Source organism: Hippichthys cyanospilos, chromosome 7 (assembly GCF_059441005.1).
Source record: "Hippichthys cyanospilos isolate Australia breed blue-spotted pipefish chromosome 7, RoL_Hcya_1.0, whole genome shotgun sequence".
Lineage (NCBI taxonomy): Eukaryota > Metazoa > Chordata > Actinopteri > Syngnathiformes > Syngnathidae > Hippichthys > Hippichthys cyanospilos.
In genome coordinates, this window is record NC_142375.1 from 15,225,214 (window position 1) to 15,239,978 (window position 14,765).

The 14,765-nt window shown below is 38.9% G+C and overlaps 1 protein-coding gene across 2 annotated transcripts in view; it reads left to right on the forward strand.

Annotated features, from left to right (window-relative positions):
* Nucleotides 1-14,765, forward strand: part of sgcz (sarcoglycan zeta) — a 257,610-nt gene that overhangs the window by 229,207 nt on the left and 13,638 nt on the right. For both annotated transcript variants that reach the window (XM_088419719.1, XM_088419720.1), the window contains exon 7: nt 13,714-13,837. In XM_088419719.1, coding sequence (XP_088275845.1) covers nt 13,714-13,837 — 124 coding nt within the window. The remainder of the gene's footprint in view (nt 1-13,713; nt 13,838-14,765) is intronic.

Genomic DNA, 14,765 nt, shown 5'->3' on the forward strand with positions numbered 1-14,765 from the left:
GCATAGAGACGATCTGGCGGGTTGTGGAGGGAAGTGACCGGGCTTTATACTGAGCTGGTAAATGGTTGCAGGTGTTGGTGTTCGAGGCTGATTAGAAGGAGGGCTGAGCGGGTGTGGTGAAGCTGGAAGTGAGGTGGCTGAAATGGTGGACTGTGACAGTATCTGATGGTGTGAGGTTTTCAAGAGGATACAGTATGTTTCATCTGTTCTATTTCGTAAAAAAAAAAAAAAAAAAAAAAAAAAAGACTAGTTGAAATATTCTATTGGTCTCTGTGAACAACTGTATAATACTATCTCATAATATTGACTTTTTAAAACAGTATTTACACATACAGTTTGGTGGCCCAGAAGTGCAAATGACTAAACAAATACCTAAGCCAAAAAATAAATAAAAATACATTTACGAAAGACAAAACAAAACAAAAAGAAAACCACATTTCAAAAGACGAAAAAGAAAAACAATTCAAAACGCTTGCAAAGTTTCCACAATCACAAATACATTTACAGCTACCGGAGGTGATTGGGGGCGGGAGGGTGTGGTGGACTCACGACTGATTGGACGAGGAGGGGCAACTTGATTGGACGTAAATGATATTTGTCTTTGAATAGGAAGCTATTCCGTGTGACATAGTCATTTTCACTATTTCAAGATAGTTGTTGATTAAACAAGACAGAAAAAAATGATGCTTTGTCATTCACGTGAGTTCAAAAAAAGCCACATTGGAACTTGGAATTTCATCTTTTGAAATGTGTTTTTCATTTTTGTTTTGTTTCATGTTATGTAAATTGGTTACTTTTTGTTTTTGTCATTTGCACTTCAGGGACACTGTAGAGTGGCACTGTATAATTCATTAATTTGATTATTTTCTTTAAATATTCACCTAAAAAAAATCAGAGAAAAATAAGTCAACTGCTGTGTTGTTGTTGGTTTTTTTTAAGATGCGTTGTTATACTAGCAGATCAAAAGCTTGATAAACAACAACAACGAAAAGTAACTTCAGTTATTTAATTGCTTTCAATCATGTACCTAACACTGTATTTGACACTTTGGCATTCTCTCATTTTTGTTTATAATATGCACAGGAAAACCCCCATAAAGTAGAATATGCCCCCAATGGACGTTGTGCGTACATAAATAAATTGTATGAAATGTGTTTAATAAAACTGTTCTTACCTTTATTGCCCGTGCCCAGTGATCTTAACCATAGTACAGAGACTGAAATAGCATGTTTCTCTTTTTGAGCACATTTGTTTTTTTTTCCTTTACAACACACAACTTTACAGTGCTGTGGAGCGTGGCGAGGGAAGTCTAACCCTCCCTGAGTCTCTGTAGCCTTTACCACCCTATTGAACTTCTTAAAGTGCCAGGCTTAGCCTGTGTTGTTGATTCCTGTTGCCATCCCCTGACTGTAGTCGAGAAACACAGGGCATTCTTTCAAAGCTGATGTCGCCTTTGGAGTAGCGGTCGTCGCACATCGACACAACCGGAGCCATGTGCCCAAAAACAAACAAACGAAGAAAACGGGATGATGCTGAGTAAGAGTTCACAATGCAGCGGTCGTTTTATTTTAATTCATTTTATTTTATTTTACATGCCACATCAACACATAGACAACACTTCTCTTTGTACTCCCGCACGTAGGCCTTATGCATGTCCACTCACATGCTCCACCCCCCGCTCGAAGACACTTATGTAAAGCAGTGGCATAAAGTATCATAAACTTTGCCTCTACAGTATTATCAATACCTGATGGTCAACATATATATTTTTGACAAACACGCAAATTCGTGAGGCCAATGAAGATAACTGCAAAGTGGCGAGGGAACACTATAGTCCCAAGTTCTGGCTGCAACCTTTACTTTCAAGGAAGAAAGATGCTGTTTGTTGTTTTTTTGTTTTGTTTTGTTTTTGTCAATGGTTGTCATTGTAAATGGCAAAATAATTACAACATAACATTCAAATAAAACATTTCCATCATGTCCTTTGCTTTGCTATGGTTCGCTACATTAGCATCTTTATTGCTATCGTTAGCCGTGACTGCAGTCGCACCTTGCTGCTTTGCATTTATGTTATAGGGTAAACTTGAGTTGCTCCTTGACTACAAAGAAAGTTGATCACTCTATTACCAAAGGTGTCATTGGGGTGTTTTTCAAAGTGAAATCCTGTCAAATCTTCCCTTTGCTCCTGCTCCTCCTACTCACAGCAGTAGTTTATCAGATTATGGCAAACACGAGGTCAGCCAATCAGTGTCCATTTAAGGGTCTGATTAACCTTTCCTTTCCAACCCCAACAGCTTAAGCACAAGCAAAATGGATCTAATCAGCGTACAAAAAACATAAAGGTCGATTAAAAATAAGATTAATGCAATTTAAAAAATCTAACGCTTTAACTATGACTGTAATTAATTGATCGCAATTATCTGTTAATCTGTGGGCCCAATGGCGAATCTTCATTTGCTGAATGACTATTGATTTGAAATGTGTATTACCACTTTCACGCACCCCTCAACACACATGACGCACTGAAGAGGAAAGTTAATCAGTACAACTTTGATTTAGTGTAGCTTGAATAATGAACTTCAGTAAATATTTTGAGCAGATGGCTGACAAACCTATTTGACAGGTGAACTAAGTCAGATTGAAGTATGCTGGTCAAAACCAAGTAGCTGAAATCACTTGTGAATTTGTAACTTCACAAAGCAATCATATTTTGACATTAGGAAGTGACAAGAGAGCTCTCATTTTCGAAAGGGGTAGGTAGCCCAAGGTCTTTCAGGCTCTACCACCGAATAAACAACGGCACGGTAAAGCGATACTTTGACAGAGCAGGGAGAATAAAATCAATAGCCGAGAAGTCTCACGCTGCAGCATCACCATGCTTGGAGAAATTCGAGTCAGGTCTGTAACTGTCTAATGCTTGGATCCACATCAGAGAGAAGCAAGCTGTTGCTGAGTCAGTACCTCCCTAGCGCAACCCACACTTCCATCCTCATTCTCCTCCTCCTTTCATTTAAGTCCTTCATGGCATCTGAGAAAGACCCTGAGGGAGACTTAAGTCTTATGTAGTCAAAGACTCTGATTTGAGCTCTTTGCCATTTTGCCCTTACCCCCAAGACTGTAATCCATGTAACCTTCCATCTGCGGTTCCAAGTTCAGAGGAACTACTGTAAATCTGTTCCGTTTCTCAAGGGCAATTTCGAACATCTATTCTGGTGACACAAAAATACATTAACGTGTTTATGAAGGAAAAATATGACAAATCAAAATGCCGGTGCAGCCGCATGGTTATTTATGGCACATTCCTTCACTGAAAAAAGATTGGCTGATATTTCAGTCTGAACTTTCAAACAGAAGCTTTCACATTACATTGCTCATTGTGCGCCTTGTTTGTGAGCCATTATTCATGGAGTCATTTTTACCATCATTAATGTATGATTTGGCGTAGCACACTTTTCAACATCAGAGTGAAAAAAATAGATGTCTTCATTAAGACTCTTTACTAAAAATGTGATGGTAGGAAAAAAACAAAAACGTGTTGTTGTATAATGTAGTCTTGTTCAAGCTTGTAATACTGTTGCTCCAGATTGATACAAATTCCCAGAGGAGTCCTTTGCCTAGTTTTATTATAACAGTTCTGGGAGCAAACTTCTGAAAAGATGAGTTTCCTTTCCTTATTTAATGTTCGTTAGACTGGCTGTTCCAAAGCCGTATCCTTATCTGCTGATCACCCCGCAACACACACACCAGCCTCAGCACTGCGTTGTTCTGTCATGTCTGACCTTATGTTTGGCTGTGAACCATATTCAAGCTAATTGCTGCAAACCAATCATTGAGCAAAAGTACATCCATCTTCTATACTGATTATTCTCACTTGGTTTGCAGGTAAATTGGAGCATAACTTTTGGCTAACTTTTGGCAAGAGGTAGGATACAACCTGTACTTGTTGCCAGCCACTCACAGGGCACATACATTGGTGCCTCCAGAAATTTCTCATAGGAGTGGCGAGAGAGAGGAACTTAATATTTTGGAGCGGCACAGCAAAATTCAAAGCTATTATTTTATTAGTGAAGAGCTACTATTTACCAAATAATAGCATTGCAGTTATCAAGAGTTTCAGAATTAATTTTTCCCCCAAATACCTAGCCTATTAATTTGTGCCAAGTGTTGTGTCCATTTTGCCTCAGCAAGAAACAAAAGTTGTCAAGCAGTTGTCCACTAGAGTGGACACAGATGAATAGGTTGGGTCTCAGGATGCAATATAAAACATAAGTTGTACTATTCTTCTGTACTACTCTACTATTCTTCCTGCTATGTCCCTGCAGTCGCTAAACAGATAGAAAACGCCTGCAGTGATACCTGCACCTGTTGAAGATGAGTGCACTTTTATTCACAGTGGAAAACTGCTGAAATTATATCATAAAATGAAATACAACAAAATGCTGTGGCATTTTTGTCAGTTATATGATAAACGGAACACGAATAAGCTCACCTGCATAAATGGTAATCATTGCTTACCTTAAATGCCAAATGTAAGGAAACATATCTATCATTTCTCTGATACAAACTTACAGTATAATACGTGCAGGCTGTGCTTGACTGAGGACACGGAGCTCAGTCATTATTGCTGAACAGGAAGTGCCTAATGTAACGATATCTGGTTTGCTTTTCAGAATTCAAAACTACACTTACCAAATAAAGCAGCTTTGTAACCATAGAAACAAAAAAACTATATATCAGGAGAAATAATATCTACATTTACTGTAAGCAAAATAACTACTGAGGTAACGTATAGAAATCTATACTCCCCAGGTTGTCAAATTCATAAGGATGAGCACCATTAAAGGAATATATATTTTTTTGAAGACACTCTGCCTCCCTTCATTTGGCTCCACACCTGCCACCATCTCACCTCACCATGCCGAAGCATGACAATATAGCATGAAATAATGTCATGTAAAATGACATGCTCACTAATCATTTTTTCTTCTTTTCTTTTTTTTCAAAGCCATAATAATCATGCCAATGGGAGATCTCAGAAGACTGTACTGTTCATTTTGAAAAAAGTGTCTTGTCTGAATCAACATGAACCGAGACAGATTTCTAAAGTAAAAAAAAAGATGTTGTTTTATCACATGGAAAAATCTGATTCGTTCTTAGACTAAACCGTTTGTTTCTTTCCTATTTTTATGTGATCCGTCAATAATAAGTGGACCATTCTAAAGAATCCTTCCATAGGTAGACAAATCCCTTGGGGCCCTTGTTCTATATTCTGAGTTACTTCTTTTTTGATAAGTCTACTGAAAGGGCCAAACTCACAACAGATCTTATCTCATCCCTCAGCCTTTTCATTCAGTCCTGAAGTGGTGCCGCTGGACAAGTAATTACTGCTAATTGCTGTCACCAACCGTCCCACTTGTGTTGCATTAACTTATTAAACGATGAGCCTTCAGAGAGGCTGGTTGTCCTTAGCAAATTGAAGACACTGAGCACTGACCTCATTTTTGTCATATTTCAAGCCCACCAAAGGTAAGTCCCTTAGCTTCCTCATCCCTACTTCAAAATGGATGTTCTTTGTTGATGTTAGGGGTTATAGGTTGTTTTTCTGCAGTAGGTCAGAACGACAGGAACAATTTGACTTAATGGCCATGTGTCCTGGTGGCGTACTTCCAAATCAGCCTAATTAAGAAATTGTACCATTTTTAAAAAGAGGGAGCAGTGAGATGAGTCACCACTGAAACTCAGTCTACCCCCCTTCTCTCAACCACTGGATTCCAAAACAACAAAAGCTTATTTCAAGGTTGGAAGATATATTCAATTAATAAACATTTTATAGCTTTTAACAGTGGGAACTAGTGAGATGAGTAGCGTATAATGAGATTCCTAGGAAGTGACTTGGAACATTCAAATGGACCAAACTCATAGGTCTAACAAATTACGTGTCTAAAGTGTGTCTGAGTCATTGCCTGTCTTTTATTTAAACAGAAGGATCTGAAGCAAAGTATTTTCCACACAATTGTTGAAGCGTTCATTTCAGCACATTTTTCAATGAAGAACTTGATGAAGGAATGTAGTGTGGGATGGCAAAGAGCACCACCTAATTAGCTCTTGAAAACTCACTGAATAAGGCCGCCCCTGGCTGTTTTTTTGATTAAAAAGTGGGGTTCATGTCAAAGTAATTGGATATCATTAAATTTTAGAATAAGCCACTTTCTCTTTGAACTGTGCCTTTGGGACAAGATTCTCATGAGTAGTGTCTTAAGAAATGCACTTTTTTTTTAAGGGTGTACAGTATGTTAATGTTTATATATTTTTTCTTTCTCTACGCTGATTAGATCCATTTTTACCCATGGGCTTAATGTCAATGAGTTATTGGAGATTGTACAATAAATGTCAATCAACCCCTGACCCTGGACACTCATTGCTGTCGTTGTGTTTGACATGCAATGATGGTTCCTCTTGTTGGTGGGAGGGTACGTTCAGGGGATGGATGGAAGCACTGCAAAGAAAAAATGGATATGTCATAAAAAGAATAGACCATGGAGAATAATCTCATTTAAAAATATTTATGAATAGGTGTTTTTCTGAGGGTATTTCGGGCAGCAGAGAAGGCCTTGCTGGCTCTCAGAGTCCATCTGAAACAAACAAAAAAAAAAGCTATTAATTAGTTTCAGCATTATAACGACACATTTTTAGTGTATTAAATTAAGTATAGGCAGAGAAAAGGATTTGCAAATCTTTGTATACTGTTTATATTTACATATAAAAGAACGTCCCAACTTTGCTGGACTTTTTTTCCTTATTACTTTGGTATTTACTTACCATTATGTGAAATTTGAACCCGAAGAAGAACACTTAAATCTTATATCAACTTTAGTAGCAGTAGTGAGAAGAAAAATGGCAAACACAGTGGATGTTTGCACAGTCACACTGTAATTCACAAGTGTAATACCCTCTGAACTAATGTATTTCCTTTTTAACAATATCAAATAATTGGAGCAGTTATGCAGTAAAGCGCCATCTCATCTCCTGCATGTGAATATCTCATATTGGCAAATTGCAAACGACATAAAAACTAGCTCATTAGACTACTAACGTGTTATTGCACAGGTACTTTCAACTAAGACGAAATATTCCCCACAAATTAATCATTTAGTGAAGATGAAGGCTCAAAAGCTCACTTCAAGACTTCCTCATTATTGCATTTTTCATGTATGCATCACAGGGATCCACTTTATTGCCATAATGTTTTGCTCCACTTTACTTTTGTAGGAGTTGATTAACAAGATCTCAGCTTCAAATTGTTTTTCCAATAAATGAATGTATGAACTAAATGAACCAGAGTTAGATTGGTTGAACCTGCAGAGGAGTGTGGCTAGTCTTTCACTACTGATTAAATTGTCAGCTTGGTGCCCCATCAGAGGCAAAAGCATGAAATTGACTTTTTTGTCTTCTTGCCGACTTTACTGTTATTCATTTCCCAGCAAGAAATGTGTTCAAAGTTGAGGTTTGTGGTGTAAAAGCAAATATAACACTAGCAAGTTTTCAACTAGCTGAAGATTCAGCATTGTAATCCATTTTTGTGGCCTTAAAATTCAATGCCCACTGCGCACATGAGATACAATATACATAATTGCTAACAGTTGCTGAAATTATTCAATTGGTTTGCTCTCACCTCCATTATCCTCTCTGCCTTTCAAGGCAGACACACAAACATGAATACATAGTTTATTCGAAAAGACAATACTCTAATGTGCCTTGACTTATTCGCAAGCCATTTCACTAACTCAGCAGGGACTGTATAACCTTTTAAAACAGCCGCAGGCGTTTCTTTTCTCTTTTTGTATACCTGAAAGATTCATGAGGCAGTACATCAGCCTTTCCTCCTTTCAGGTGACGAGCGTAAATCATGAGACTTTTGGAATCCCCAATTTCTACATTCGGTCTGGCTCTATCTGAAGCAGGATTCTTCTATTTCTAAGTCCTTATCTCACAGCCTCATTTGTGGCTTTTTGAATAATTGGAATATGTTTTACAGCTTTTGTGGATGTGATTGAATAGCCGTGGCAGAGGCACTGAGGCAGATGACAGCAGATTTAGCATGAAAAGGTTATAGGTTTGTGTCCCAAATGGCAAGGTGGGGATGCCTTCAATGGCTCAGAGGAAGAAAGGGCAAAAAGAATGTCAGCCAGGTCTAAAGGGAAATATACATCTCACTTAAGTCTTTTTCTGCGCATTTTGGACCAACAAGCTATAGTGTGCAAAGTTGCTCTCATTAAAACGGCCACAGCATGCCCAACATTTAAAGTATGTAACCCCATCCTTTAAAAAAAATATGTTGTGTGGTAAATTGCAACAAATCACTGAGGAAAAATAAAGGGAGCGATAATTTAGTTGATATAAAGTGATGCCAAATGAAACTCCTCTTGATTAAGACCTTGTCTACATGATGCCTGGTTTCTTGCAAACTAGCAGTAAATCTCTCCGTTTTGCCCTATTTGCTATATGTGGCAGGGCTTTTTTTCTCATCAAAACCAAATCTTTCAAAACCTCTGGCCAAAGTGGAGATTTGCCCAATCCTCCGGTTTTGTGGTTGCGTGTAACCAGTTTAAACCAGAGATTTGTGATATTGTGCTACTATTTTTCCCAAAGACGCGCATACTGGTGACAACAGAGGCGAAAGTTCTTTCTAATTAGGTACGTCAGAGGTGGAAGTTCTTTCTGATTGGACAGAATTTGGCCACACTACTCCTGCCTAGCAGCTTGGCATGCTTGTAAGTGGATGAAACTGCACTGTGCAGGATTCGTATAGGCGTGATTTCTTAAATAAACAACATAGACAACATAGTCTACATAGTCAACATAGTCTACATAGTCAACAACATAGACGCTGGGTTGACTATGCAGATTTAAATAAGCCGGTTACATGTACACAAGGCCTAAAATTCTTTAGATAGGCACTTTTCCTTTCCTTAGTATGTAAGATGAATGACTATACCAAGATCCAAGGTATTAAAAAAAAGCTGCCTTGTGAATGTTAATGATCATGTGTCATGGAGATAAACTGTTTTCATTCATAGAAATGTCTCATCGTAATTTGTAGTAATTCTTAACAAGATGAATAGAAGGATTATTAGACTAATGTATTTCACTTCAAGCATTTAAAAGTAAAAGTCTTCACCTCATGTTCACATGCTACATTAAAAATGCACATTAATGAACTGAGATCTTGACCACTGAAAGCCATTTAACAGCAATAAAAACCGCATTAGGAGGAACCTCTATTTTACATTTGCCGGTCACAGCATAATGTACACCTGCATTAGCTGCATTTAAATTTGGGCAGTTTCTTCTCAGTATGGTGCAGTCCTCTTCTACAGCAATACATATCATCTACAGTAATATCTACATTAACTACATTATATAGACAATATGTAATGAATTGCTTGTTTTGTGGATTTCTACAGTGTTCAAGTATATAAAGTGAAAAAATAAAAATCTACATGCAACACGACCCTTACATCTTTCTATTTTTCCGTATGCGGCCCGCGGAGGTAAATGTTTGGACACTCCTGTTAAAAACAAATCTGCATCCGTTTGAACAGCTTCCAGCTTTACCATCAAATGCACTGGGCTCTATCTAGCTCTACTTTTTTGGGGCACTCTGGGAAAGAAAAAACAAAAAACAAATGGGGTTTGTGAGAATTTAAGCGATGGCTGATTGATAATGAATGCTTTTGGCTGTTTTGCCTGGTTAGACTATCGGCCGAAAGTGTCCGCTGTGGCCAGTAATTGGTTAACTTGGGTATATGTCTACAGTTGGCATCATTTATATGCTTTTTTTTTTTTCTATTCCCACCTACACTTGTTACTGCTACCATTTCAACCACCCACCATGTTAGAGTACATGTGCATCACATTATGGTTATACAACTCATTGTTATGTCACAGGGGTATTGTGTTTTTGAATGAAAAAGACACGTGTAAGACAGCCAACTAATTGAAAAATAATGCATTCATACTAGTTGTGTAAAAGTCCTCAAGGAATTTGAGTACCTCATTGAAAAAAAAAAAAAGTTTGCTTTGGGTACCTGTTCATTTAGTGTACGTTGTCAGGAAGAAGTCAAGTTTACCATGGTAACAAGTGTTTATGGGATGCGTTACAGTAACTCACTACCAATATGCTGAGAAGGTAAATTACCTTCCCAAATATCAAACGGACATTAATACCTTGGTATACGTATTCTGAAGTCGGTCCTGGCAGCATGTTATGGCTGGCTTGAATCATCACCTATGTTAACAACACTACATTATCCTAAATTAAAGTTTGATGGTTAATTCTGCTAATTAAGGATGTTTGAAAGACCTAATTACACTGACATTGTATTCTAGGGCAGCCGTTGCCAGCAATTAGAAGCAGTTGCAATGTTAGCGACGAGTAGTACTCAATGGTAGCAATGTTAGTGGCTAGCAGCATTAGCGGCTTCCGGTGCTGAAGTGCCCCATATAGACTAGCCAGAATTGTTTGATTACTTTTTGAAGGCAATTTAATAGTGTAAATTACCTGAGATAGTTGCCAAACAATTCTATTACCAAAATGCCTAATAGCTCCAGCACTAAGTCATGACTAGACATCTAGTGCAATATGTCTACGGCTCAAGGAAGCTAACCATTTGTTTCTTAAAAAAAACAGGACTTGTATCATCACTGGTTTGGAAGTCATATGGGTTTGCGGCGACGGACGTAGAACAAGTCCCGCTGCAACATTTGTTGAATACCATTGCAACAAAAGGCAGCAGGATAACGAACTTATTTCAGCAACTATTATAGAGGCACCCGATCGAGTAAGCAAGGGGAACAAGACCGCGTCAACCAACAAACTGCTGCTAAAAACAGTTCCTGTGGATGAGTCATTCCACAAAGAAGTGTATATGATAAGATTGGGGCACGGTGAAGAGCAACACTGATATGGCGGATCGCTAAAGCCCAAGCACCCATACGTATATACAGTGCAAAAGACCGGGACTGAATAATACATGCAGCAGGGCATGCCTCAAGCCAGAGGCAGTTGATAGGCTGTTCTTCCTTGCTAAAAATATATCTTAAAAAAAGTGGAAGGCAACAAGCACCCAACACTGGTGTTGCATAGAATGGAATAGATTTTACCGGTCTTGGTTATCTTAAATGTAAATCTGAAAGGAATGCCTCTTTTCGTTTTCTCAATTATATTAGAAAGGCTATTTCATGTCAGCTGCAGTCCACAAACTTCAATTATTGGGAGTTAGATAGTCTTATAGCTGCTATACAACAAAATTGTCCGCACCTTATCCAAATGATTTTGTTTCATATACTAAAAAAAGGTAAAAAAAAAAAAAAAAAAAAGATTTTTTTTTTCTTATAGCAAAAATCACCCAGTCCTAATTAAAACTTATCAGACCTGATGATGAGAAATCTCTTTTCCATGTTTGTTTTGTATTTGCATCTGATCACCAAATGAAAAGCTTAATTCTTTGCTTCTGGTCCAAATGGTCTAGATAAAGCAGAAACACTGCCTCTCACCATGAGCCGGTGGATAGACTTTTTGTCGAATCTGGGGAACTTAAATATTGATGAACATTAGAATAATAAATTCTAACAATCTCCCTTATGGCTACATACTGGACATGCATTAGTTTAATCCGCTTGCTGCCTTGTTTTATTCTCCCCCCAATCTCTGAGTAGAGTTTAAGTAGCCAGAGGAAGTCTTAGAGCAAAACATATCGAGACAAGAGTCCCAAAAGCATAGTGTTTTTCCAATTTGATTCTATTGCGAATGTGCTTTTAATTTATTACCCACCCCATCATCAATTGTAATTCACTCCGTTTGCCAAAAGGGTCTTTTATTCAATTTGATTTGCCATCTTACCCTTGAGCGAAACAGTACCACTTATCAAAAGCCGCCATGCTGTTTAATCTTCTCATATTGTTTTCAACTTTTGAGAGCTACTGACCCTGCGCTTTTCAAGGAGAGCAACACTGACTACTGCACTTGTATCAAAGTGCCGGCCCGCGGGCTGGATCCGGCTCGCATGAAGGTTTTCCATGGTCCCTTGGATTATATTGATTTATTATTAGAACCGGCCCGCAGCACTACTGCGATCTGCACTCTTTTTACACACAGCAATACTACATACTAACTTGCAATACTTCATTTAATGTGGATTTTATAGGGATTTTTATGTAAAGTTTTGCCTTTTGTGCCCGTTGAAAACTAACAATTACTGACAAAGCCATATAAAATATTGCTTCTGTCTTCCTATCCATTCATATAGCAATATATTTGTTAGGTTTTCAGTAGGTCCCTATTTTGGTGTTCTGGTGCAGTATGTAGTCTAAATTCGCACCTGGGTGGAGGTTTCTCTCTTTTGGTAATTTTCTAGACTTTGCACTTGATAGAATTGCGCATAACGGGATATTTGCACTTCTATGCGCCATGGTGGAATGGAACCAATGGAATCTAGGAATTGGAATGGCAAGCGCATGATGAGTTCAATGCACGCTGAGTTCAGCAAGTAGACTCGCTGGACTGTCCATGACACAATGGCCTGCGTTGGCACAGCTGTATCCCTTTGTGGGTGATGAATATGTATATGACGTGTGCATGCTTTGAAGACCTCCTTGCAACCAAACCGTACAACACCCTCCTCCCAACCCACCCCGTAGTGGTGTATTCATGCCAACCAGGGCACACCCTTCAAATATTTCTGGGTTGAATTAGCTAATATATACAGAGTGTTTTTATTTAATTTAATTGATAAATTTACATAAGTTATAAATCATTCTAAGATATAATAATTCAGGAGGATTGTCACGTTTTTGACCTTGCTTAATTATCCCTCCTGGTGACGCTCCCTCTCTTCCTCCTCCCCCACCATGCAAGAGTGTGATTAAAATGATCATGATTATAATTTGTTGAGTGACATGATCTGTATATATTTCAGAGGTTTTTTTTTTCCATGCCAATGACACATTTAGGAATTACATATGATGCCCTTTGCGCATCACGGAGCATGGAATCTGTCCATCTGTGCCTACTTCTAATCCACCAATATTGCATCTCCACCACCTGCGTCATGACAACACCACCTGTGGCATGAAACGGACCATCTCTTAGGTAGTCTAAAAATCAAATCTTTTTTTTGGCAACCGTACTGTATTAGCAATTGCACCGAGGTGCGTTCGCCGTAATGTCCAGGGAGACGTAAACTCACAATCATAGCTGAACTAGCATTGCACTGACACGAATCATAAGATGCCCTCATTTTTCCGGCAAGTGCGCTCGACTTCCACAGACCAAATTATCGGTGTGTTTGGGGCGCGGAAACCATATATGTGCCTTTACACCCACACTGGCGCATTAGCGCCCGAAAAAATGGTACACGAGACCTGTGATGGCACCGAATTGAGGTTGCGCGCGGTTTTTACACCAAGCACACGGATACCAATCTCCTGGTGGTCTTTTTTTTTTTTTTTTTTTCAAACCGGGATTGCGCAACTTCAGACCCGTACAGTATACCATCAATTACCTCACCGATGACTTCCATAGTTACCTACAGTAGTTCTTGCCTGTAATTGCTTTACACCCTCTACATCCACATCGTGTTCTCATCCAAAGTGATAATGCAATCCACTGTTTTCCATAAACGTGGTTGGTAAGAGAGCGGTTCTATTTCCCAGGCTTGAGTCTCCGACTCGGACACTGACCCTAGAGGCACCCCGGGGTGTGGAGGTTAACGCTGGGGTTGGAGACTTCACTGCATCATGTAGGAAAGACCTGCTGCTGCAGTCCTCAGAAGGAGAGGTGAGTATACAGTATTTTAAGATGAGATTATCCTTTATCGATCCTCAAAGATGAATATAGAGGATTCTTGTGTTTTTCTTGTCTGGTTAGTGTGCTTTTTATATACGAGCCAGTATGGGGCCCCCTTCATTAAAGTACCTTTAAGCTAATGAGCATCATCAATCTAGCGACCTTGTCCTTCTTTTCTCCCCTCCTCTCCTGTGTTTGGGAAAGTGACTTCATTAAAGCTGCTCTGATGAGGTTCCCTGTCATCCGCTGCCATCATGTGTGTGTGTGTTCTATTAGCCTATCTTACTGTCTGTCTATTTGAATAACAGCTTGCCACATGAGAGCAAGAGCTCATGCTTGGCCATTGTCAGTGCGTGTGTGAATGTGACTGTGCGTACGTGGGTGTCCGTGCGTGTGTCCACTGGAGCACAGTGTGTCATTAATTCTATAATTAGCAGAAGAATGCCCCATCCATTGTGTACACTGTCAGGTTCCATCATCTCTCTCGCTCTCTGTCTCTCTGTCTCTCTCTCTCTCTCTCGCTCTCTCTCAATGTTATAAATCTTACAAAACACGTGTGATCCTCTCAAACATATTTTGTGTTTCCTCCTTTCCACCACCCTCTTAAGATGCTTTTATAAACCTCTCATTCGCTCCTCTCCCACCTCTTTCTTTTTGTTTTCTCTGCCCACTGATCCTTAATCAGGGAAAGTATGCAACTTCATTGCTTATAACTGTGCACTAAAGGATTTAATTTTAGCATGCGGTGAGGGCACTCATTGATCTTTTTTTCATATATTTTTGACCCTGTGGACTGTCACAGGAGGAGTGGAGAAAATCTCAGCTGACTGGCTATTTGAACAAATTCATACTAATGATATACAGTATATGTTTTCACAGTGAGAGGGACAATGCACTGCTTGGGATGTTCATCGAGCAA